This window comes from Mus musculus, chromosome 2 (assembly GCF_000001635.26).
Source record: "Mus musculus strain C57BL/6J chromosome 2, GRCm38.p6 C57BL/6J".
Lineage (NCBI taxonomy): Eukaryota > Metazoa > Chordata > Mammalia > Rodentia > Muridae > Mus > Mus musculus.
The window spans coordinates 111372514-111396618 of NC_000068.7; the positions used below are offsets into that span (position 1 = coordinate 111372514).

At 37.6% G+C, this 24105-nt stretch overlaps 2 protein-coding genes across 3 annotated transcripts in view; both read left to right on the top strand.

The window, feature by feature from the left end:
- Window positions 1–1618, top strand: part of Olfr1280 (olfactory receptor 1280) — a 60182-nt gene extending 58564 nt beyond the window's left edge. For both annotated transcript variants that reach the window (XR_001782758.1, XR_866283.2), the window contains one exon: window positions 1548–1618. The gene's annotated coding sequence lies outside the window, so the exon portion shown is untranslated. The remainder of the gene's footprint in view (window positions 1–1547) is intronic.
- A 4870-nt stretch (window positions 1619–6488) lies between these two features.
- Window positions 6489–7424, top strand: Olfr1284 (olfactory receptor 1284). Its single transcript, NM_146381.1, has one exon. It carries the CDS (start codon window positions 6489–6491, stop codon window positions 7422–7424), a length of 936 nt encoding a protein of 311 aa, NP_666493.1.
- The last annotated feature ends 16681 nt before the right edge of the window (window positions 7425–24105 follow it).

The following is a 24105-nucleotide window of genomic DNA, read 5'->3' on the forward strand; positions in this document are numbered from 1 at the left end:
TGATTTTCTATTTCCCAGATACTCATTGTACTTTCATTTATAAAAATATTTTAAAATGTTTGTTTTCCTGAGCCATTGTCATTTCACTTACCATGATTCATATTTTTATTCTCTTGATGATAGATATTTTGAATAGGCTAATAGGGTGAGGAAGCGGTTGGGGAGCAGCAGGAGGGGTTGGGATAGGGGATTTTTGGAGAGGAAACTAGGAAAGGGGATAACATTTGAAATGTAAATAAAGAAAATATCTAATAAAAAAGGAGAAAAAAATGTCAATACATGTCTCTCTTTTGTTTTTGTTTTTGTTTTTGTTTTTTTGTTTTGTGATGTCATTGATTTTTCTTAGTTGCTTTTTTGGTTCTGTTTTTATTTTGTCTTGCTATGGTTTATTTCTTGGTAATAAATTTTAAAACCAAAGTCTCATGCATGCTAGGGAAGCTCCCCAACACTCAGCTGTATATTTTCTGCCAATTACTTTTATACTTGAAATAGGCTCTTACTAAATCACTCAGGTTGTCTTTGACTTTTCAATTCTCCCACTTCGGCATCCCAGGGATATGGAATTACAGACCTGTATTTTGAGGCTAAATTAGTTAGATATGTGTTTGCCAAATGCCTAACCATTCAACCTAACTGATCTCAAAATAGCAATGGCATTCATCACAGTACTGGAGATGGGAGAACATCTCTAGAACTTGCCAGAGACCTGGCATGGGCTAGACTCTAGGAAGTCCAGTAGACTAACTTTAGCTGAGACGCCTAGAAGGGTGGATATGGAGCCATCTCCTGTAGCTATGCATGACCTAGTGGAGGGATAAGAATACCAATCCACCCACAAAACCTTCAAGATGGGTCCTGACTACAAGATTAGAAAATAAAATTTTAATGTAGAAAAAAAAAAAGACATGATCTAAAGAAAATTAATTTTAGGAAAAAGAAAGGGATAAAAGAAGGCAAATTGTAGGAACAAGAGAGGTGACAGAAGGCAAATGGGAGCAAAATACACCAAATGCAGAGAGTAAAATGTGTAATAAAACACATTGTTTGTATAATTTACACTCTCTAATAGAAAACCTAATTCACCAAACAAGTGCTAAACAGCAAAGGAAACTGTCTCAGATAATGAAACCTCTTCAATTACTGTAAGAATATTATTTAGATTTTTATAAACCACTAATTATGGAAGATTTATTATCCTATAGAGGGCAAAATTATAAAACCTGAAACAAAATTTAAATGACTTTGGAGCTGTTTGTGTATATTAAGAAGTCTGTGGATAAAATTATGCTTAGTGGTACTTGTTGAAAGCATGGAAAGAACTGAGATAATATATTTATAAAGAAGAAAATATATAAAGCTTATGAGAAAACTAGAACAATATAGTTTCTTTTTCTTTGAAAAATAAGGTTTTATTTAACCACAGTGTATTAATATAAATATTAACATTTTAAAATTATTGATCTAAGAAACATCATTTCTAGTGTTTGTTAAAATATTTAGAGATATTTATATGTCCATTTTACAGTTCTTTTTTTTTCTCTTTTCAGGTTTGATACCTTCCCTTTCCTACCTCTAAACTGTCCCATATCGGCCATCCCCGCCACTCACCTTTGAATTTCTGGCCTCTTTATCCATGATTTGTTATGGCATGAATATATATATATATATATATATATATATATATATATATATATATATATATATTCCTAAATACTGCCTGATCATTTCATATATGTTACTTATATGTGTGTTTTCAGAGCTAACCATTTTGCTTTGGACAATCAATGGTAGTGCTCTTCCTTGGGAAAAACACCTCTCCACTCTCAGCTCTCTGCAGTTGCTTCTAGTTCTTTGTGTAGGGATGAGGTCTCACGTGTTTCTCACCATCTACTTTGGCATGTCAATTTGTATCATCCTTGTTTGTCTCACATTTGGGCAGTCATGTTGGTGAAACTTTATGTGTGCCAAAGGATCAGACAGTTTTCTATAAGATTGTATATTTTACTGATGTCAAAACCCTCACCTTGTGTTTTGGATTGCATTGCTGTATTAAACAACTGATTAAACAATGGACACTGTATCTGTAGTTCTTTAATTTTGTATCCCTCAATTCTGTATCCTTTCTTTTTATATCATGTGTTTAGGTTTAGCTTAAAGTAGTACATTTATGATGATAATTTTGCTTGTGTGTGCACATGTGTGTGTGCATACAAGCTCACACACAGACACACATTTATACGCACACAAAGTTGTTCTACTTGTTTACCTTTTCTGTACTGATTTTTGTCTTGAACTTTCATTCATCTGTGTAAGCAAATTGCATATATGACAGTATATTATTTTCAAATCCTTTATATTTCTAATATCTTTTAAACAACTTACTTTCAATCTTTTGCCAAGAGAGCTGATCAATATATTTGCCAGAAAAAAAAAAAGTTCTGCTCTTCAAGCCAAAGAGGTCTGGTACACTGAATATCTATGTTTTTAAGGAAATAGAATCACTCTAAATTTAGTGTTTCTATTGTCTCCTCATACAGCAATGAACCATGTCATTCATATATATCAAGCAAGCAAGCAAGCAATAATTTTCCCTGTGATGGGATTCAAAGCAAAACATCAAAGAAGCCAAAATAAGTTTTGTAGGGCAGTGAAAATCCATGTGGGCCTACATACTAAATGGACAGCTAAGAGTGCACTATTTTACTTTGTTTCTATTTATTACTATATATTTCTTAGTATTAGGTATAAACATAATTTAATAGATACCAAACAGGAATTATCAATGATCTTAATAAGTCCAATACTTCAATGTACACCAAACATCAAAGTTAAGAAAATATTATCATAGTAACACAGACTCTCATCAAACAGAACAATTTGTCAAAAATCAATTCTGCATCTATTAATAGTTGACTCTTGGGAAGAACAATATTTATGGAAAGCATTGTTTCTATAAAAAAATCAATAATGATGTAGGTATTGGACTTTATGCCCAGTCGTATTAATTGGTTACATTCCTGCTAATAAATACCCATGTGCCTTTAGCTGTAAAGTTGAGTGAAGAATTAGAGAAAGAGTAAGTCTCCCTGTGTTTCTCATCCCTGGAAGATGCTGAGGGCCGAATCTGTGCTTACACAGGTAGGGCTAGTACTGTTTTCTAACCTTCTGGTTTCAGATCGCACTCCCCTCACCTTGTTCTGTGCTTTTGTTTTTCACACTTTACTTTTTTTTCATCCTAATGTTTCAATCTCAGCTTAACTCACTCAAGTTTATTTGTAAATCTTGGTTTCTTTCCTCATAGCTGAAACTGAGTGAAGAGAAACTCAAATAGTCTTCAAAGCAGTAATACTTTAAAGTACTATGTTTAGTATTTAGATCTTTCTGCTTTCTCTCTAAAAAATAAGATCATACAAATAAAAAAGCAATGTCTGTCTGTATCTTCACTATATAATAGCAATTCAACTATTACTTCTAATCTGAATAGCTATAGGATATTTTCCTATAAGTACAGAATGATGTTTATGATGAAAAAATGCTTATATTGTGGTAGATATTGATAATTCCGTATATTTGTGTGTATGTGTGTGTGTGTGTATTAACTTGGATACATTTTGAATTTGAAGAAAAGCACTATACTTAACATAGAACAACTCATATTGGTAAGAATAAACTGAAATTTTTACTTCATCCCCAAAACCAGAAGTTGTAAAGATAACTTAGTGGGTAAAGGAGCATTTTAAAAATCAAGTTTCTAGATTTGTATGTGATTAGAAATGTGTTTTGAAAAATAGACAATTTTTATCTATTTCCTTATATTTTGGTAAACTCATCATTGCATAAATAGAGCCAGTCTATGGCACTTCCTAAACAATAATAGTTTTCTGTGCTCTGCCCTACCTGTCATTATTCACTTATCCAAATTTCATACTTTCCATTTTGGGTTAGTCCATCATATTTATACTACTTTTCAGGAATTATGCAGTTAATCCATAGTCTTCTGGGAATTGATAGATTCACAAGTCTGAACTTAATTTTTTCTATTATAATAGTTTGGTTTACCATTTTAAACAGGATTTCAAATGTATCAGAAAATATTTTAATAGGATATATATGCTGCCAATGCACTTATTTTTGGGTATTTCTAGCTTAAATTAGTTTAAATATTCTTCTTAAATATCATAGTATTTCTTTGTCTCAATTTTATAGGCAGTCATTTAATTTGGCAATTGACTACTGAAATTTTGGTTCTTTGCTCAAATAACATTCTCTCATTCTCTGAATTAGATTCTTGTCTACATCATAACACACTGCTAATATATAGCTCTAACAGGCTTTTCTTTATTCTGTTAGCTTTATATTTTACTGAAAATCAGAAGTTGACAACTTAAAAATTCCATGCAAATTATCTTGAATAAATTATTTATAAATGCTTTCTTTTATTTTTGTAAGTTTACAAGTCAGTTTAAAATTAGTAATTCATATGTTATATTCATTTTCTGTAATAAGTGGGTTAAAATCCTCTGATATATTCTGCTGTTTCATCAAAATTGTGTACAGTGTCTTGAAGAACTTCAAAAAGTACTTAAGAAATACACCCAAGAATTAATTTAGAAAATCACATCCCGTAGATTGATATAAACACAAGCAAGAAAGGAGACAATAGTATCATTCATTGTAGTCAAGATATATAAATAAGAAGTAGAAGCAAAAAAATTATAATAGTTATCTAGAGGAAGGAACTGATTTAGGAATTATTAGAAAGCAAATATATAAAAATGCATAGCTACAATTTAGAGAAAATCTGGTCCTAATATAATATAAAGATTGTTTCACTTAAAATTAACACCCTTCAGTTCACATTCTGAGGAAATAAAATTTATGTTGATAAAAACTGGAAAGGCACATAGCTGATAGACCTCAGAAAACCACTGGTAGAAATATGTAGAAATAAAACAATGATTGAGAACATGAAATTTTTCAGTAACACCATGAAAACTAAAATTAATGTGACTATCGCACAGGATATTGAGATTTATAATTATTTTCTCTAAAATAATCTGAAGAGACGGAAGTATCACAGTAGAATGAATAAAGTTGGTCAAGGCCTTACAACGGGGGAGTTGGAGAGAAAGAAATATTAGTGCACAGAATTCCAGAGTCTTACTTATTTATGTGTTTGTTCACTTGCTTTGCATTTTGACAAGAGGTCCTCTGAAGCCAATTCTAGTCTCAAGCTCACCATCCGTATCTGAATTACATTGAATTGCTGATCATGTTTTGTTACCTACACCCAAGTGCTGCCAAACCTAGCATCTAGATTTTTTTAAGCAGTGATAGAAAAAGAATTCACTATGTTAGCAGTTTATGGAAAATAAAAACTGAATATACTTTTGTCAATTGATTATATGCCCAAGAAAGATCCATAGCATATGATTAAAGGGACTGCCCTTGAAGAATAAAATGTCATAATTAGGAAAATGGGTTACCATATGCTTCAGTTATGAATGCAACTCCTAACTCTGACACTTCATCCTTTTAAAATTCACTGTCTCCATATATAAAATGGATCTAACAAAAACAGCTCTAAGAATTGTGTGAAATTTAAGTAAGATAGTGTAATGAACATAGAGTCCTTTGCAGAATAGTTCTTTAATAAAAGTCATGTGTAAGCATTATATGTATAAGAATTGATTATCATAGTTTACTTCCATATGCATATTCTATCTTTGTAAGAAAGGAATCACTCAACACCTGTATTATTCAGAGTAGTTACTTAAATGCTGTGAATGGCTTCAATCTGTATATTTGACCTCTACTTGTGCAAACAAAAACAAAACACATACCAGGTACAGTGGATGAAATGTTCAATTTGTCAAGAAATTCATGATGTCCACAAAGAAGTAAGAAGTATATCTAGGAGTAATTAATGCAAAAGCATTAATGTGAAAATAGCATTTTAATATAGTTGTGACTTGAGTGCAAAGACTCATAGGGACAGAGCCAGGAAAAACAGACTATATTTGAAAGTGAGAGCAAAGCCAAACAAACCAAACCAAACAAACAAACAAAAAGAAAAAAAAAAAAAAACAAAAACCCCGAAATAAAACCAAAAACCAAAAACAAGAAGAGTAGCCCATTTTATCCATTTAGTATCTAGCAACATTATTTCTTTACATATCTATCATTATATGAAACCATTTTGTATCCCAGGAGCCTTAAATCCATGATTCTTCAGCGTCAGCAATAAACACACTGGAACTGAAGAAATATGCTGCCTTCAATCTCTTCTAGCTTCCATCTCTTCTCCCATGATCCCCTGATCACCATTCTTACTTTTCCTACTGTTATTCCTGTATTTCTGACTCTGATACATACAATAAACAAAATAGAGAGTTATAATTAATGGATATACATTATACTATCTCTGATGACAACTGTATCATTTTCAATCAACAGGTCCATTGAAATTGTCTCCTCTGTTCCAGTCAATGGATCAAATAAATGAAACTGTAGCTTTTGAATTTGTGTTGTTGGGACTCTCCAGTTCTTGGAAAAATACAATTTTTCTCATGTCCACCTTCTCTTTGCTCTATGTAAGCATCATCGTGGGAAACCTTTTCATTGTCTTTTTGGTAATTAATGACTCCCGTTTACAGTCTCCTATGTATTTTCTTTTGGCCAATCTGTCCCTCATTGATGTTGGACTTTCCTCTACCACAGTGCCCAAGATGATCTCAGATCTTCTGAAAGAGCACAAAGTAATATCTTTCCACAGTTGCATGACTCAGATCTGCTCCATCCACATTATGGGAGGAGTGGAGATGGTGCTGCTCATAGCCATGGCGTTTGACAGGTACACGGCCATCTGTAAGCCTCTGCACTACATGAGCATCATGAGCCCTAGAATATGCATTTCATTTGTAATTGCTGGCTGGGTCACTGGAGTGGTCCATGCCATGTCACAGTTCTCTTTTGTTGTGAACCTGCCTTTTTGTGGTCCTAACAAAGTGGACAGCTTTTACTGCGACTTCCCTCGAATCATACAACTGGCATGCACGGATAGAGACACATTTGAGTTTGTTGTTGCTGCCAACAGTGGCTTCATGACCTTGGGGACCTTCTTCTTGCTTCTCCTCTCCTATGTCTTCATTTTGGTCACAGTCTGGCAAAGGTCTTCAGGGGACTTGTCAAAGGCGCTTGTCACTCTGTCAGCTCACATCACTGTGGTTGTTCTGTTTTTTACTCCATGCATGTTTCTCTATGTGTGGCCTTTCCCCACATCATCGACTGACAAATACCTGTTCATTGTTGACTTTGCTGTCACCCCTGCTCTTAATCCTGTCATCTATACTTTAAGGAACAAAGATATGAAGGAAGCCATAAAAAAGCTGAGCAAGCAGAGATGTTACATCAGAATTTTCTGAACAGATCTGTCATTAGAGTTTATGACTACAGAAACCTGTATTTTTCCTGACTATTTGACATCTCCAGTTAACATGTTGTTCAGGCCAGAATCAGCACTAAATCTACCTCACTGAACAAATATATATTATTTTTGCACATTACTTACTAACAGATTTTTTTACTGTGGGAAACAGGAAACTTATCACAGTGTGAGTGAGATACTATAAAAAGATAGTGGCTTTTAAGGAATAATACTTTATACTTTGGATTATAATCATTTTGACATAAGAAATAATGGCATTCCTTCTGTTTCCCATGTGCTTAACAAAATAAAAACCTGTTCATTTATTCTGCCAAATGTCACATGCAATCATTAAATATACAGAAACAGTAGCTCTACTTAGTTTACCTAAAAACTCGGGGCCTAGCAAACACATAAGTAGATGCTCACTGTCAGCTATTGGATGGAGCACAGGGCCCCCAATGGAGGAGCTAGAGAAAGTATCCAAGGAGCTAAAGAGATCTGCAACCCTGTAGGTGCAACAACATTATGAACTAACCAGTACCCCGGAGCTCTTGACTCTAGCTGCATATGTATCAAAAGATGGCCTAGTCGGCCATCATTGGAAAGAGAGGCCCATTCGACATGCAAACTTTATATGCCCCAGTACAGGGGAATGCCAGGGCCAAAAAATGGGAATGAGTGGGTAGGGAAGTGGGGGGGGGGAGGGTATGGGGGACTTTTGGGATAGCATTCTAAGTGTAATTGAGGAAAATACGTAATAATAAAAAATATTAGAAAAAAAAACTAAGACACATTCTGATTACAGATATTTTGTTTGGAAACTGATGGTTAGTTTAATAAAGAAGTGAGAGAAAAGAGAACCAAAGACTGAAGTATAATGGTAATACACATAACTAGGTTCCAAGCACAAGGAAGGCAAGAAAAGAGAACACTACTATTAATGAATAAACATGAGGGAGATTGCTCAAAGATTTTTAAACAAGATGACCAAATATTGATTCAAAAACTCTGTTATTTTGTATGTAATCAATATACCAAATAGGTATCTACACACACATATTTATTGCATTTCTACTCATAATAGCTAAGAAATTGATACTACCTAAGTATCCATCAAATAATGAATGGATATACCAAATTCGAGCACATGTAAATGTAATATGACTAAGTCAGAAAAGTAAGGACAACTTCTTATTCACATAAAAGTAGATAAAACTGGAAATAAGTAGAATAAACCAGCTATGGTAAAACATGTTCCATGTGATTTTATGTACCTATGAGACTTTTATTTTTTTTATTATTCCTTAAGCTTTTTTAAAAATAAATTTTATTTGGTTGCTTTTTGGGGAATTTCATACATGAATAATGTACTTACATCATTTCCATGACCTTCTCTTTTCCACCTCTTCTCATTCCCCACCTCCACTTCTCCCTCCCTCCATCTTTCCCTCTGCCCAAGTCTATGGATTTGTTTTTATTATTTAATTATTACATATACACACAAAAATACACACATGCATAAATACAGAGATATACACACAAGCACACACAAACACACACACACACACACACACACACAAGCTAATTGAGTCCATTTAATGCTCCTCCTGTATTTGTGTGTTTAAGATTTAAGGCATGGAACTGGAAATTCTATTCAGGGTCTCATCTCTGGAGAACATTGATTCTCCGTCTCTAAGCAGATATTGATTGACTATAGCTCTGCATCCAGGATGGGACCTTGTGAATTTTTCTCCATTAACAACTAAAGTTGTGTTTAATTAATTTACCAAATTTAGAGATTTATGCAATACATATCATAATCTAATTTGTTAGTGTTTTCAATACCAAAATATGATGATATACCTATGCCCCATTTTTTCTATCTCACTGTATTTTTTATTTTAATTAATTTATTTTTTATACTCCATATTTATTCTCACCCCCCATCCACCCTCTGCCTGTTCCACATCCCATATCTCCTCCCACCCCCTGTCACCATATGGACATTCCCACCCCCCCACCCCACCTGACCTCTAAACTCCCTGGGGCCTCCAGTCTCTTAAGGGTCTTCTGCATGATCTCTGAATAAATAGAGACCCGGAAGTCCTCTACTGTATGTGTGTTGGGGGCCACATATCAGCTACTGTATGCGGCCTGTTTGGACGGTCAGTGTTTGAGATATCTCGGGGCTCCAGATAAATTGAGATCCTGCTGGTCCTCCTACAGGATTGCACTTCTACTCAGCTTCTATTATCCTTTCCCAATTCAACAACAGGGGTCAGCTACTTCTATCCATTGGTTTGGTGCAAATATCTGCATCTGACTCAGCTGCTTGTTGGAACTTTCAGAGGGCAGTCATGATAGGTCCCTTTTTGGGAGCGCTCAATAACTTCAGTAATAGTGTTAGGACTTGGGACCTCCGCTTGATCTGAATCCCACTTTGGGCCTGTCCCTGGACCTTCTTTTCCTCAAGCTCCTCTCTATTTCCATCCCTGTAATTCTTTCAGACAGGAACAATTATGGGTCAGACTTGTGACTGTGGGATGGCAACCCCATCCCTCACTTGATGTCCTGTCTTCCAGCTGGAGTTGGACTCTATAAGTTCCTTGTCCTTACTGTCAGGCATTTCATCTATAAACTAATTATTAAAACTGTTGTATTTAATTTAATAAACACATTAGGCATTTAAAATATTTATAGGTACAAATATGTGGTTGATGTTCAATGAGGCTTCAGATGTGTCTAAAATAACCCAGAAAACTGCCTTTACCCTTGTTTGTCCACCAAATCCATAAGGAAAGACATTATTTATTAAAAAGAAAAAAAGAAACATTCTTTTTCAGGACACAGAGCAATCAATCTCAAATTGACTGGGGATGTTTCTTCCTATTCTATAGGATTCATGGTGCTAAAAGTTGCTCAGGGAACTGGCAGGAAAAAGACTTCAATGGCCTTATCCAATTCTAGACCAGTTATGGTAAATAGAATCCTATCTGGCAAGATGTATCCACTGCTGTATTATGGCAGTTGTCTGATGGAGAAACCAACAATTTTTTGATACCCTTTCCACAGGATAGAATTTATGCCTAGTGCTGTAAAGTTAGTTAAAACTCAAAAGCCATTCACACAGTGTACTGTTGTTAGGTTTTTACATTTGTTTTATTTTATTCATTTGGAATTGTCTATTTTTGTTATAAACAGATCATAATTTATTTCTTCTGTCATTTTCTTGATATAAATTGTAAATGTTCTTTGTCTTAAAGAATATCTTTGTAGAGTATTATCTTTTTTTTTAAACTCCAGATTTTATTGAATATGAAATATATACATTCCCCTCCTGGTCTACCCTCTGACTTTTCTACATCCTATACCTCCTTCTTGCCCCCTGTCTCCATGAGGATGTCCCCACACTCCACACCCACCCCACCAGACCTTTAAACTCCCTGGAGCCTCCAGTCTCTTGAGGGTTAGGTCCTGCAGTTCTTTTAAACAGGAACAACTCTGGATCAGAGTTTTTGAGTGTGGAATAGCACTTTTAAAAGTTGATCTCTTCTCAGTGATGCCAGATATATCACATCTAAGCATGATAGAAAGGAAATCATTGGAAGAGATGCCTGAAGAGCAGAGGTACATCCAGAAGGTGAGCATCAAGGTAAGAAGTAAAACTAAAAATCGATGAGAATGAGAAAACTCAGGAGTCCAAAGGGCACAGGGTCATGCAGGCTGGACAGTCCCAAGGATTGAAGTATGGAACTGTCTTATACATAATAATACATGTGCCTATAGTCCTTTGTACTCAATAAATTATTTTGTGGAATGTTTGGAGTACGTTAAATACCTCTTGTCTTCAAATACTAGTTTGTCTTCCTTGCCAGTTTGATTCCCTATGTCTAATCTCATGCCTGAAAGGTTGGTCATTAATGTCATTCTAAATTATTACAATTCATTTGCAGCTAAAATTTTAATCTGTTCATCTGTATTGTTATTAGCCAAATTCTGTTTGGGGGAAATAAATGGAAAGTCAAGTTATTGGAGAAATTAATTAATTAAAAAAATGAAGTTGATCTCACAGAAATTCAAAGCAGCTCAGTAGTTACTAGAGGCTGAGGTAAGTGGTGGTGGGAGAGGAGATTCCAAAGGTAGATCTGCAAAGAACAATACATTCCATTTTTTTTTTTCACATTAGGACGCTACAGAAAAGGGGTATATACTTTATATTTCAAAAACACAGGCTCTTTCTGTCTCTCACTAGAAAAGGACAGGCTTCTAAAAAATAACAAAATAAAATAGAAGATATAGTACAAAACATTGTATCAAAGTTGGAAAAGACAAGCCCAAAGAAAAATAAAAGATATAGATATGGAAGGATTTGATGGAAACATCTCATTTAGAGCTGTATGTTCCAAGATTTCTTTTTGTCTGTAGTCTCTGGAAGTTGACCTGTGTGTTTTCCCATCTGATGCAGAAAATGTCTTCTCTGATGACAGCTAATTAAGGCACTGATCTATGAGTATAGCAGAATATCATTAAGAGAATGTGTGGGAAGCCACATATGCCATTACAAGGTGGTGCTGGCTACCATTGGCCACCATGCATAAGTTTGGGTAAACAACCAATGTGTACATATGCAGTAAAGTTTTTCACCAAGTCACTGCCTGGCCTGGGCATGATAATGAGGCTCTGTGAGATACTGAGAGAGTATAACCAATCAGATGAGAGACATGCAAATGAGGTATGGTAATGAGGCTGTGAGGTACTGAGAGAGTATAACCAATCAGATGTGAGACATGCAAATGAGGGAGAATGCATAACCAATCTGGGTGTGAGACATGCCTCTCCTAGTTCTGGGCTCAGGGTCTTTTTGCCTACAAAGTCAATGCTCTCCCAATAAACGTGTTGCAGAAGGATCCTGTTGTGGCGTCTGCTTTGCTGGCTAGTCGGGTGCTCAAAAGAAGTGGTGCCGAAACCTGGACGAGACATCTTCAGGCACGAGCGAAGACCCCCTGCTACAGGGAGGATTCAGAACTGCATCACGGGGAAGGAGCAGTCAATGAAGTGTTCCCACAAAACAGACTGCTGAGAAGGATTTGACTGCGTGGATTCAGAACTCTTCAGCTGGGGAAAGGTGGTACTGGTAAGTATAAAGAAATTAATGTGAGTCTCTGAGAGGCATGCTTTCCTACAAAATAGATCTGATAATTGTCGATGGGGTTGTGCTGCTTGCTATCTTTCTTGCCTCGATTTTATGCCATTGCCTTAATTGTCATCGTCCTGGGCACAAGTGTATCTGCTGGGAATAATTTCACGTAGATAACACTTTAGTCCAGAACGATCATGGGTACTGGCCAGTCTATGCCCTTAGTAGGGCCGGTGCAAGCCTTGCTTAAAGAAAGAGGTTTAAAGATTTCAGAAAGAACAGTGAGCGGGATTTTAAAAGAGATAGACAGACTCACTCCTTGGTTTGCCCTCTCTGGGTCGCTGATGCTACCTAGTTGGGAAAAGATATAGCAAGAGAGGAAGCAGACGGGAAAGCGAAAGCAGGAACACGGCAGTTATGGAAATTAATTAAGGCTCATATCCAGGACAAGAAATGTGAGCTAGATGTTAAGGAAGGGCAGCAACTTTTACAGGAGCAACAGGAAAGTATGTCAGAAACAGAGAGAGATGAAAAAGAAGGTGTGCGCAGAAAGATAAGTAAAGGAAGAGAAATAAAAGAAGAAAAGGAAAAGAAACCAAAATGTAAAGATACAAAAGATAGTATAAAAAAATAAAGAACAGAAAATTAAGTCAATTTACCCTCCTCCCGAGGATTTTAAGTTGTTAGAATTGTCTAGCTCAGAGGATTTGGAATTATCAGCAGGGGAAGAGGAAGATTTGGAGGAGACTGCTTCGGAGTATGAAGCGGAAAGATCTGGTCCAATAGGGAGGAGTTTCAGTGCTCCCCCACCTCCTACACCTTATGCAGATAAGAAAGCAATTGGCAATGGCCACTCTTTTTGCACTCCTAGAGTGTTGCAAAAAATATGTCAGGCTTTTCCTGTTTTTCAGGATCATGCTCAACAGCTATATTATGAGCCAATATTGCATAAACAAGTGAAAGAGTTAGCAGAGTCAGTAAGGACCTATGGAGTCAATTCCTCATTTACTCAGTCCCAAATTGATAGACTGGCTCACAATGCCATCACTCCTTTTGATTGGATGAGTGTGGTAAAGGCATGTCTTACGATGAGACAGTATCTAGATTGGAAGTCTATATGGCATGATCTGTGTTTGAGTCAGGCCCGTGCTAATGCTACTGCAGGGCAACCAGCATGGAGCTTTGAAATGCTTACAGGTCAGGGTATATGGACAAACAATCAATTAGCATACCCAGTGCAGGTCTATGCACAAATCAATCAGGCAGCAGTGAAAGCTTGGAAAGCATTGCCTAATCGAGGAGAGGTATCTGGTAACTTGACAAAAATTATTCAGGGAATTAATGAGCCGTTCTCTGAATTTGTGGCTCGAATGATGGAAGCAGCAGGACGCATATTTGGTGATTCTGAGGCCGCAATGCCATTAATTAAACAATTAGTTTATGAGAAATGTACCAAAGAATGCAGAAATGCTATCACACCTTGGAAAGGGAAAGGACTTCAGGCGTGGATGAAAGCCTGTAGAGAAATAGGAGGACCCCTTTCAAATGCAGGGCTGGCTGCCACAGTTTTGATGGCACAAACAAAAGAAATAACCTGCTATAATTGTGGACAAACAGGTCATATGCAAAAGTAGTGTTCAAAGGGTAGAAAGAGTAGGTTTGAAAAGAAAGTACCAGGTATTTGCCCAAAATGTGGGAAAGGAAGACATTGGGCAAATGAATGTAGATCAGTCAGAGATATAAAAGGAAGGCCAATACCTCAGTTTAAAGTACAACAGCCAAAAAATGGAGTGAGGGGCTCCTGTCCCCGGGACCCACAAATGTATGGGGCATTCCAGACCATAGTGTCTATGAGCCCACCCAGAGACCGAGGAGAGCCACTCCGGGTTCAGCAGGATTGGACATCTGTGCCACCTCCAGAGTAATTCTTACACCTCAAATGGGGTGCCAGGCTATTTCATCAGATTTTAGAGGTCCCTTACCGAAGGATACAGTGGGCCTACTGTTGGGTAGGTCCTCTTCTGTTTTGAAAGGATTGATGATACATCCTGGAGTTATAGACTCAGATTATGAGGGACAAGTTAAGATTATGTGTTCTGCACCCCGAGGTATCGTAGCTATTTCTCCTGGAGATCGCATTGCTCAATTACTTATTCTTCCTAGTTTGCATAACATGTTCCCTAGTAGCCAGGATTCCTGAGGAGATAAGGGACTTGGTTCTACAGGAACTAATGTGGTCTACATATCTTTAGATTTGGATAATCGTCCCACTTTACAATTACAAATAGAAGGAAAAACCTTTCAAGGTATAATGGATACAGGAGTGGATAAAAGCATTGTATCCAGTAATTGGTGGCCTGCTTCTTGGCCTGTTAATCAATCGTCACATAGCTTACAAGGATTAGGATATGAGTCTACCCCAACTATAAGTGCAAAATCCTTACAATGGAAGGATAAAGAAGGAAGAACAGGTCTTTTTCAACCTTATGTACTCTCTTTACCAGTAAACTTATGGAAAAGAGATGTGTTGTCAGCCATGAACTTTATACTGACTAATGACTATTCTCAGAAAAGCAAGACAATGATGAAAGGAATGGGATATATACCTGGATTAGGTCTTGGAAAAAATCGACACTGTAGAATTTCACCAGTTAAAGCCACAGAAAAAGCAGACAAGAAAGGGCTGGGTTTTTTCTAGGGGCCACTGAGGAGACTTTGCCCATTCTGTGGCATACAGAGGATGCGGGTGTGGGTGCCTCAGTGGCCTTTACCCACTGAGAAGTTAAATGCAGCTAAAGAATTAGTATAAGAACAATTAGACCTGGGGCATGTGGAACCCACACAATCACCCTGGAATACCTCTATTTTTGTTGTAAAAACAAAGTCAGGTAAATGGAGATTGTTACATGACTTAAGAGCCATTAATGCACAAATGCAAGTTATGGATCCTGTACAAAGAGGACTCCCCCTACTCTCAGCTCTACTTAAGGATTGGAGAATTATAGTAGTAGATATTAAGGATTGTTTCTTTTCCATTCCATTAAATAAGAAAGATAAACCTAGATTTGCATTTACCCTGCCTTCTATTAATCATATGGAGCCTGATAAAATGTATCAATGGTGGGTATTACCCCAAGGAATGGCAAATAGCCCTGCCATATGTCAGTTATATGTAGGAAAAGCTTAGCAACCGGTTAGGGGTGGTTTCCCCTCCTTAAAAATTTGTCATTACATGGAAGATATTGTGATTTGTGGACCTGAAGAAGAAAGTATACAGCAGGATTATGGCTTGCTTAATGAAACTTTAAAAAATAATGGCTTGATTATTGCACCAGAAAAAGTACAGCAGTCTAATGTTAGTCATTTTTTAGGAGCCACTATTACTTTACAGTGTGTCACCCCACAAAAGATTAGTATAAGAAAAGATTATCTAAAGACATTAAATGATTTTCAAAAATTATTAGGAGATATAAATTGGATTAGATCTTATTTAAGGATCCTTACTTCAAAATTAAAACCTTCATTTCAAATTTTAGAAGGAGAATCACATATTACCTTATTGAGACAATTAACACCTGAGGCTTTTGATGTTATTAGGAAGGTAGAAAAAGCGATCCAAACAGCACAGTTAAATCGTATAAATGAGCAAGAACATTTGTGCCTATGCATATTATTCACCATAAATTTGCCAACTGCTGTGTTATGGCAAGATGTTCCTTTAGTATGGATACATCCACATATATCCCCTAATAAGACTATAGAGCATTATCCCACCATGGTGGCAAATATGGCCCACAAAGGTATTAAAAAGTTCAATTACTCACTTTGGAAAAATGCCTGATAGCATAATTGTTCCCTACACTGCCGCACAAATGTAAATATTGTCTGCTACTATAGATAAATGGGCCATTCTAAGATGCAATTATTCTGGTTTAATTGATAATCATTATCCTAAATATCCTTTATTACATTTTATGCTATTGCATCCAGTGATATTTCCAAAGGTAATGAATAATACCCCTATAAAGAGAGCCATTGATATTTATACAGATGGATCCAAAACAGGAATTGGAAGTTATGTAATTAATGAAAAGCCTGTAAGGTTGCAATTTATACCAGGAGTCGCTCAATTGGTAGAATGTTTGGTGGTTTTAGAAGTCTTTAAAAGATTTTCTATGCCCATTAATATTATCTCTAATTCTGTTTATGTGGTTAATGCTGTACTAGCATTAGAGACTGCCGGAAATTTTAAGCAGTCTAGTCCAGTATCTGAAATTTTGATGAGACTGCAAGACTGTATTTTGATGTGTGAGCATCCCTTTTATATTCAACATATTAGAGCACATACATCATTACCTGGACCTATGGTTAAGGGAAATGCAATTGCTGATTCAGCCACCAAAGACACGGTTTTCCTATCACAAAGTTCTATAGAAAGTGCAAAGAATTTTCATCAACTTTATCATGTCCCTGCTTCTACATTACGACAAAAGTTTAAGCTCACATGAACAGAAGCTCGAGATATTGTCCTACAGTGTGGTAAATGTGTAGAATTTGTTAATGCACCTTCCGTGGGCGTTAATCCTCGCGGATTGCGACCCCTAGATGTTTGGCAAATGGACATCATGCATTTCCCAGCTTTTGGGAAATTACAATATGTACATGTGTCCATCGATACCAGTTCTGGTGTCCTACGTGCCTCTCCATTGACAGGGGAAAAGGTAGTTCATGTCATATCCCACTGCTTAGAGGCTTGGGCTGCATGGGGCAAGCCCCTAGTGCTAAAGACAGATAATGATCCTGCATATACTTCTTCTAAATTTAGCCAGTTTTGCAAACAAATGCAAGTGAAACATATTACTGGACTGCCCTATAATCCACAGGGCCAAGGCATCATCGAAAGAGACCATTATACTTTGAAACTATATTTGCAAAAACAAAAGGGGAGGATAGAGGCTATGATGCCAAAGATTGCTCTAACCCTTACAATATTTACTCTTAATTTTTAAAAAATTGGATGATGCTGGAAGATCACCAGCCAAAAGGCACGAACAATGGCCTCAATCACCCAATGAAATGGTCAAATGGAAAAATGTCCTTGATAATAAATGGTATGGCCCAGATTTCATATTAATCAGATCCCGGGGAGCTATTTGTGTTTTTCCACAGGATGAAGAAAATCCACTTTGGGTTCCGACGCAACTGACAAGAACAGTGAAAGATCAAGATGAATCCCAAGATGATCCTGTTACTCCTGATGATTGAGACAGGGATAAGTATACCTTTGTAGGCCATAGTAAGATCATGGCCAGTACCTTTACTGGTACATTCCAATTCTTCTACCTTGCCTTTGTTTTTTGCAATGGGATGTTTTTTGGATGTGCCTTGTGCATGACAAACTCCTCAAGAGCCACAGGTGTATAAGAGTATGAGCTTTCATTTAAATTATACACTATGCTTTGTGCATAATGTGGATAAACCTTTTACACCCTGTATATTTTTAAAGAAAAAGATTATCTCTAGTTGGGCAGATCAAATTAATACTGCTGACACCATAAGTCAGCAGAAAAAACGTCTGAGGCATTGCTTACCCTGCAAAGGGCAGATTCACATATCGCCTCAGGGTCAATGTTAGTGAATCAAAGAGTGGATATTTTACAACATAACATGGAACAGATGATGGATGTCATACAAGTGAGTTGTGTGGCATCCACTCCACATGTGTGCATTACTCCCAATAGGTATATTAATAATTCTTTCATTAAAAGTACAGATTTATCAAATTATCTGAAGGGGAACTGGTCGCAGGAGCTGGAAAGGTTGCAGATGAAGCTGCAGATACAGATCCTGAACCTTAATGGAACCAGAGTGGAACCAGTGACCCTTGGAGACTTTACCTCTTGGCTTACCTCTGCATTTTCTTACTATAAGGAATGGGTGGGAGTGATTTTGTTTGGTGCTGCCACATGCTGTGGACTGGTGTTCATGCTTTGATTGGTTTGCAAATTCAGAACCCAACAAAAACGTGACAAGGTGATTATAACTCAGGCACTTTTAGCCATTGAAAACGGTGCCTCCCCTGAAGTTTGGTTATCTATGCTCAAGAATTAGTCGGCATCTGAGTTCTCTGTTCTTGCACCCCATGGATTTATAGATCCATTGCACTGGGATGAGAGAGACTCAGCAATCATTGATCAGCCCTTGCACATCACTGAGGTTTCCTCATTGCACAAAATAGGGTGATCATGAATTCCCCGCTAATTCATTCCCTTAAAACTTGGCTGGCCTCTTTTGTAGAGTTCGCCCTAGGTCATTTAGCAGTTACTGTCACACAGCACCGTGGTATCCAGAGACCGGCAACTTTCCTCATGCACAGACCAACCTAAGACATGGGGCCCGGTGGTGATAGGGTTACCCTATGACGGTTAAGGCAGTGACACTAGAGGCACGACCTAAAACAGGAACCACGGCAGATGGACATAATTGCACAGGCCTAGTCCAGCTTCATTTTATTAAAAAAAAAGGGGGCGGGGGAGATGTGGGAAGCCACATATGCTATTACAAGGTGGCGCTGGCTACCGCTGGCCACCACGCATAAGTTTGGGTAAACAACCAATGTGTACATATGCAGTAAAGTTTTTCACCAAGTCACTGCCTGGCCTGGGCATGATAATGAGGCTCTGTGAGGTACTGAGAGAGTATAACCAATCAGATGTGAGACATGCAAATGAGGGAGAATGCATATCCAATCTGGGTGTGAGACATGCCTCTCCTAGGCCTATATAAGCAGCACCAGTTCTGGGCTCAGGGTCTTTTTGCCTACGCAGTCAATGCTCTCCCAATAAACGTGTTGCAGAAGGATCCTGTTGTGGCGTCTGCTTTGCTGGCGAGTTGGGCACTCACAAGAAGAATGGTTACTTTCCATACTGCCCTTCAAATGCCATAAGACTTTGTCTCTCTCCTTACTACCTCCCTCAATCCCAGCTCTTCTAAATGTCATGTCTGATCTTCCAGGTTTCATCCCTCGCCACATCCCTGACTCATTCCAGCCATAAAATCTGTTCTATTCCCCCTTCAGAGGGAGATTAATGTGCCTTCAGTTCCTTCCTGTATGTCTATCCTCTCTATGTCTACAGGCTATAACTTGGTTATCATGTATTTAATAGCTCATATCCAAATTAAAAAACAAAAAAACAAAAAAAACTACATCTTTCTGCATCTGGGTTTTCTTCCTAGTTCATCCATCTGCCTGCAATTCACTTGGTGTCGTTTTTTTAAAGCAAGTGAGTAATAGTCTGCTGTGTAAATGTACCATATTTTCTTTATACTTTATTTTTTCTACTGAGGAGGGACAACTAGGTTTTCTGGCTAGTATGAATATGGCAGAAGTTAACATAATTAATCAAATATCCTAATGGTAGGGTGAAGATATAGCCTTTCTGTAAATGCCCAAGAATGGTAAAGCTATATCTTAAGTTAGATCAATTGCCAAATTTCTGAAGAAACACAAACAATTTTGCATGTTTACATATTTTCTCCCTAGTGCCTTCTATAAGGCTGAACTTGTAGATTGATTAAATTTGGTTTTATCATAAAATATTTTATTTTCTTCATTTGTTGTTGTCTATTACAAGTTCTTTACACTTTGCAGCTTTTAATATATTTGTTTTTAACATATTTATTTGTTTTTAATATATTTATTTATCTGTACGTTTAGTGTTTTGATTATAATATACTTTCCTGTTCCCATATATTTGGTGTTCTGTATGCTTTATGGGACTTCATAAGCATCTCCTTCTTTAGACTAAAATAATTTTCTTCTATGATTTTTTAAAAAATATTTTCTGGGCCTTTGTGATTTTTTTTCTTCCTTTTTTTGTTATTCTTAGATTTGGGCTTTTCATGGTGTCCCTGATTTCCTGGATGTTTTATGTTATGAGATTTTTAGATTTATCATTTTCTTTGACTAACATACTCAGTTTTCTACTGCATCTTGGATGCCTACAATGTTTTCTTCCATTTCTGTATTCAGTTGGTGAATATTTCTTTTGTAGTTCCTGCTCAAATTTCCAAATTTTCCCTTTCCAGAATTTACTCAGTTCAGGTTGTCTTCATCTATTTTACTCCCATCTTCAGGATATTTACAGTAGAAACACATTGTCCTCGCTGTTATGATTGTGTTTTTTTTTTATACTGACATATAGGCATCTGGGATTGAGATGATTATAGGTCTGAGAGATGATATCCATTTTTGTCTCTGTTGGAGGAGTGTTTTGTTCCTTGGATTCTGCTTCCTTCCAGGATTTTAAGATAGTGTACTAATTGTGTGATACCTGGTAGGAACTTTTCTCTGAACCTTGTTCCTTGCCTGCTCAGCAGGTGTGTTCCCTAGGATACACTTGGCTGGTATTAGAGACTGGGATAGTAGAAGCTAGGGGAAGTGCAGTTGAAGGAAAACATCTTTGAGATTCTTAGAAATGGGGTTAAAGAGAAAAGGAAGACTGCAGAAGGTTTCCTGCTAAAGAACTATGAATGAAACTGGGGGAGGAGTGGTATGAATCCTCCAATGCCTGCTGGGATTGGAGGCTTGGACAAAACAATGATATGCAAGCAGGACAAAGGGGCAGGGGGCAGGGAAGGCATCCACAAGTGTTCTGCTGCAGATATGGGGTTGAGATTATGGAATGAACCAGGTGTGTATGGGGGGAGTGGGGAAGAAAGGGGCAGGACAGAAGAGGAAAAGAAAATCTACAGTCAGTATACATGATTTTCTGATAGATGTAGACTGAGGTTTAGCAAGTGAAGCCTATTTGGGGACTAGGATAAAGCAAGGAATAGGGTGAGGGAGGTTAGGAGGGGATGGTCTGTGAGATTCACAGAAAATTTGGTCTGGGGGAGGAAGGTTGCAACTGGTGTTCAATTGCAGAGCTAGAGGTGATACTGGAGGATTGCATTTTGTTTTCCTGTTTGTTTGTTTGGTTGTTTGGTTGTCTGGTTGGTTGTGTGTGCGTGTGTATTAGTCTCACTTTTCTCAGCTGCTTCTATGAGGGTGCTTCCCCATCTACCCACCCACTCCTACCTCAGCACACTAACATTCCCATACACTGAGGCATCCAGCCTCCATAGGAACAAAGGCTTCCCCTCCCACTGATGCCAGATAAGTCAATCCTATCAACCAACCAGACCCTGCCCCCCAGAGCTCCCAAGGGCTAAACCACCAAACAAAGAGTACAAATGGAGGGACCCATGGCTCTAGCTGCACATGTAGCACAGGACTGCATTTTGGAAGAAGGGAGTGGTGACCTCTTCTGTTAGCTTACCTGTTTCTCTGACCTGCTCAGTAGCTATGTTTGCTGGTGTTGGAGGCTGAGATAATGGGGTGAGTTGGGAAAAGGAACATTGTGGGAGAAGATCTTGTGATATCTTGGGGAATGAGGTTAGAGTGGAAAGGGAGAGCACAGTAAGTTTTTGTTACAGAGCTGGAGAGTGGAGATGAGACCAGAGGGATTGGATTTGGAGTTGCAGAAGAAAGGCTGTGGATCTGCTATCAGCCTAAATGTTTCCCTCTTCTTAGGCAGTCTTAAAGAATAGTGTAGCTCCCAGTCCACAGTTACAGTTATTTACAATTTAAAATGCAAAGACTCCAGACACAGGGTAGATAAGAGACCTGTGCTTTTATGTAAGAACCCACACATAAAAGGATTCCAAGACCTCTCTGGAAACTGACATCCTATGTCACAGTAAGAGGCATGGGCAACCAACACTCTGGTTAGCAAGTTAAGACATGAATATTCCACAAGGCAAGCTCCCTGCCACAGTTGAGTAACCCAATCAATGGGATTATGTTAAGCATACAGAAAGACATGTTCTTGAAGAAATCTCCATATGCCTAAATCCTGATGGGTAGAATAACTTGGCACAGATATTTGTAGGTCCCTGGCTTTAAAGCACTATAGCACCTTAACTTGGGGTCATCATTCAGTTCCTGATTCTGGACTGTGGTCCCGACCATTCAGTCCTGGTGCATATGCTCCATAAATTATCCCTGTCTGACTGAGATTGATGTTTGTGTGATTTGTGAGGTGATTTCTGGACTCCAACAATCAATAAGATTAAGAAATACTTTTTCTAAGATAACTAAAAGGCAAAGAAAAAAGATCCAAATTAACTAACTTAGATTTAAAAAGGGTGATATAACAACAGACACTGGGAACTATTGAGAATGAATCATAAGGTACTTTAAAAATCTGTATTTCACCTATCTAAAAGTCTAAAAAAAATGGATATTTTTTTTCTTGGTACATATTACTTATCAAAGATAAATTAAGGTCAGATATGCAATAGTGTAACTGACACCACAGCCTGAAGGCATCTCAGGGCAACTGACACCACAGCCAGAAGGCATCCCAGGAGATCTAATGCACAGAAGGCAACTGAGCAACAGACACTGGTTTGTCTGCTTCCCTGAAGACACACAGCTTGAAGGCATCCCAGGAGTTCCTCTGTATATAGGGCAACTGAGCAACCAACACCACAGTCTGAAGACCTCCGGGGGGGGGGGGGGGGCTCTGTGGCATGCAGGGCAACTGACCTAACAAACTGAAAGCCTCCCTGGAGTTGTGCTGCAGAGAAGCAGAAACCACATAGGACCCCCTTGAGAAAATATTCATACAGGACAACAGTTTGACTGTTCCCCTGAAGACCCAACAGTTTGAAGTCCTCCCAGGAGATCTTCTGCAGTCAGGGCAACAGATAAGCAACTTCTCTGCCCTCTGAAGATCTCCGAGTTGGATGGGCCTACAGGAGTTTTGCTACAGCCAGGTCCAAAGGCCTACCAGGAGACCTGAAGCAACCCAGGGACAAAAAAGGCAGACTTAGTCAACCAGATCAGCAAATATCAGGGATAACCAGATGGCGAGAGGCAGGCACAAGACCATAAGCAGCAGAAGCTAATATACTTGGGCATCATCAGTTCTCTCACTGCAGCAAGTACTGAATACACCAACACACCGGAAAATCAGGAACTTGACCTAAAATCTTATTACATGAAGATAATAGAGGCCTTTAATGAGAACATAAATAACTTACTGAAAGAAATATAGGAAAACATAGGTAAACAGGTAGAAGCCCTTAAAGAGGAAACAAATAAATCCATTAAAAAAAATACAGGAAAACATAAACAGTTGAAGGAATTCAATAAAGCGGTCCAAGTCCTAAAAGTGGAAGTAGAAACAATGAACAAAGCAAAAATGGAAGCAAAACTGGAAAAGGACAACCTAAGAAAGAGGTCAAGAATTACAGAAGTAAGTATCACCAACAGAAAACAAGAAATAGAAGAGCGAATCTCAGGTGTAGAAGATACAGCAGAAGAGATTGGCACAATTGTCAAAGAAAATTCAAAACATAAAAACACTCCTAGCCCAAAACATCCAGGTAATTGAGGACATATGAAAAGACAAAATCTAAGAATAATTGAAATAGAGAATAATAAAGATTCCCAACTCAAACAACATGAAAACTTCTTCAACAATATCATAGA

What these genes read in the sequence shown, in the direction of transcription:
- Olfr1284 (NM_146381.1), top strand. Translation starts at nt 6,489, where the DNA reads ATGGATCAAATAAATGAAACTGTAGCTTTTGAATTTGTGTTGTTGGGA.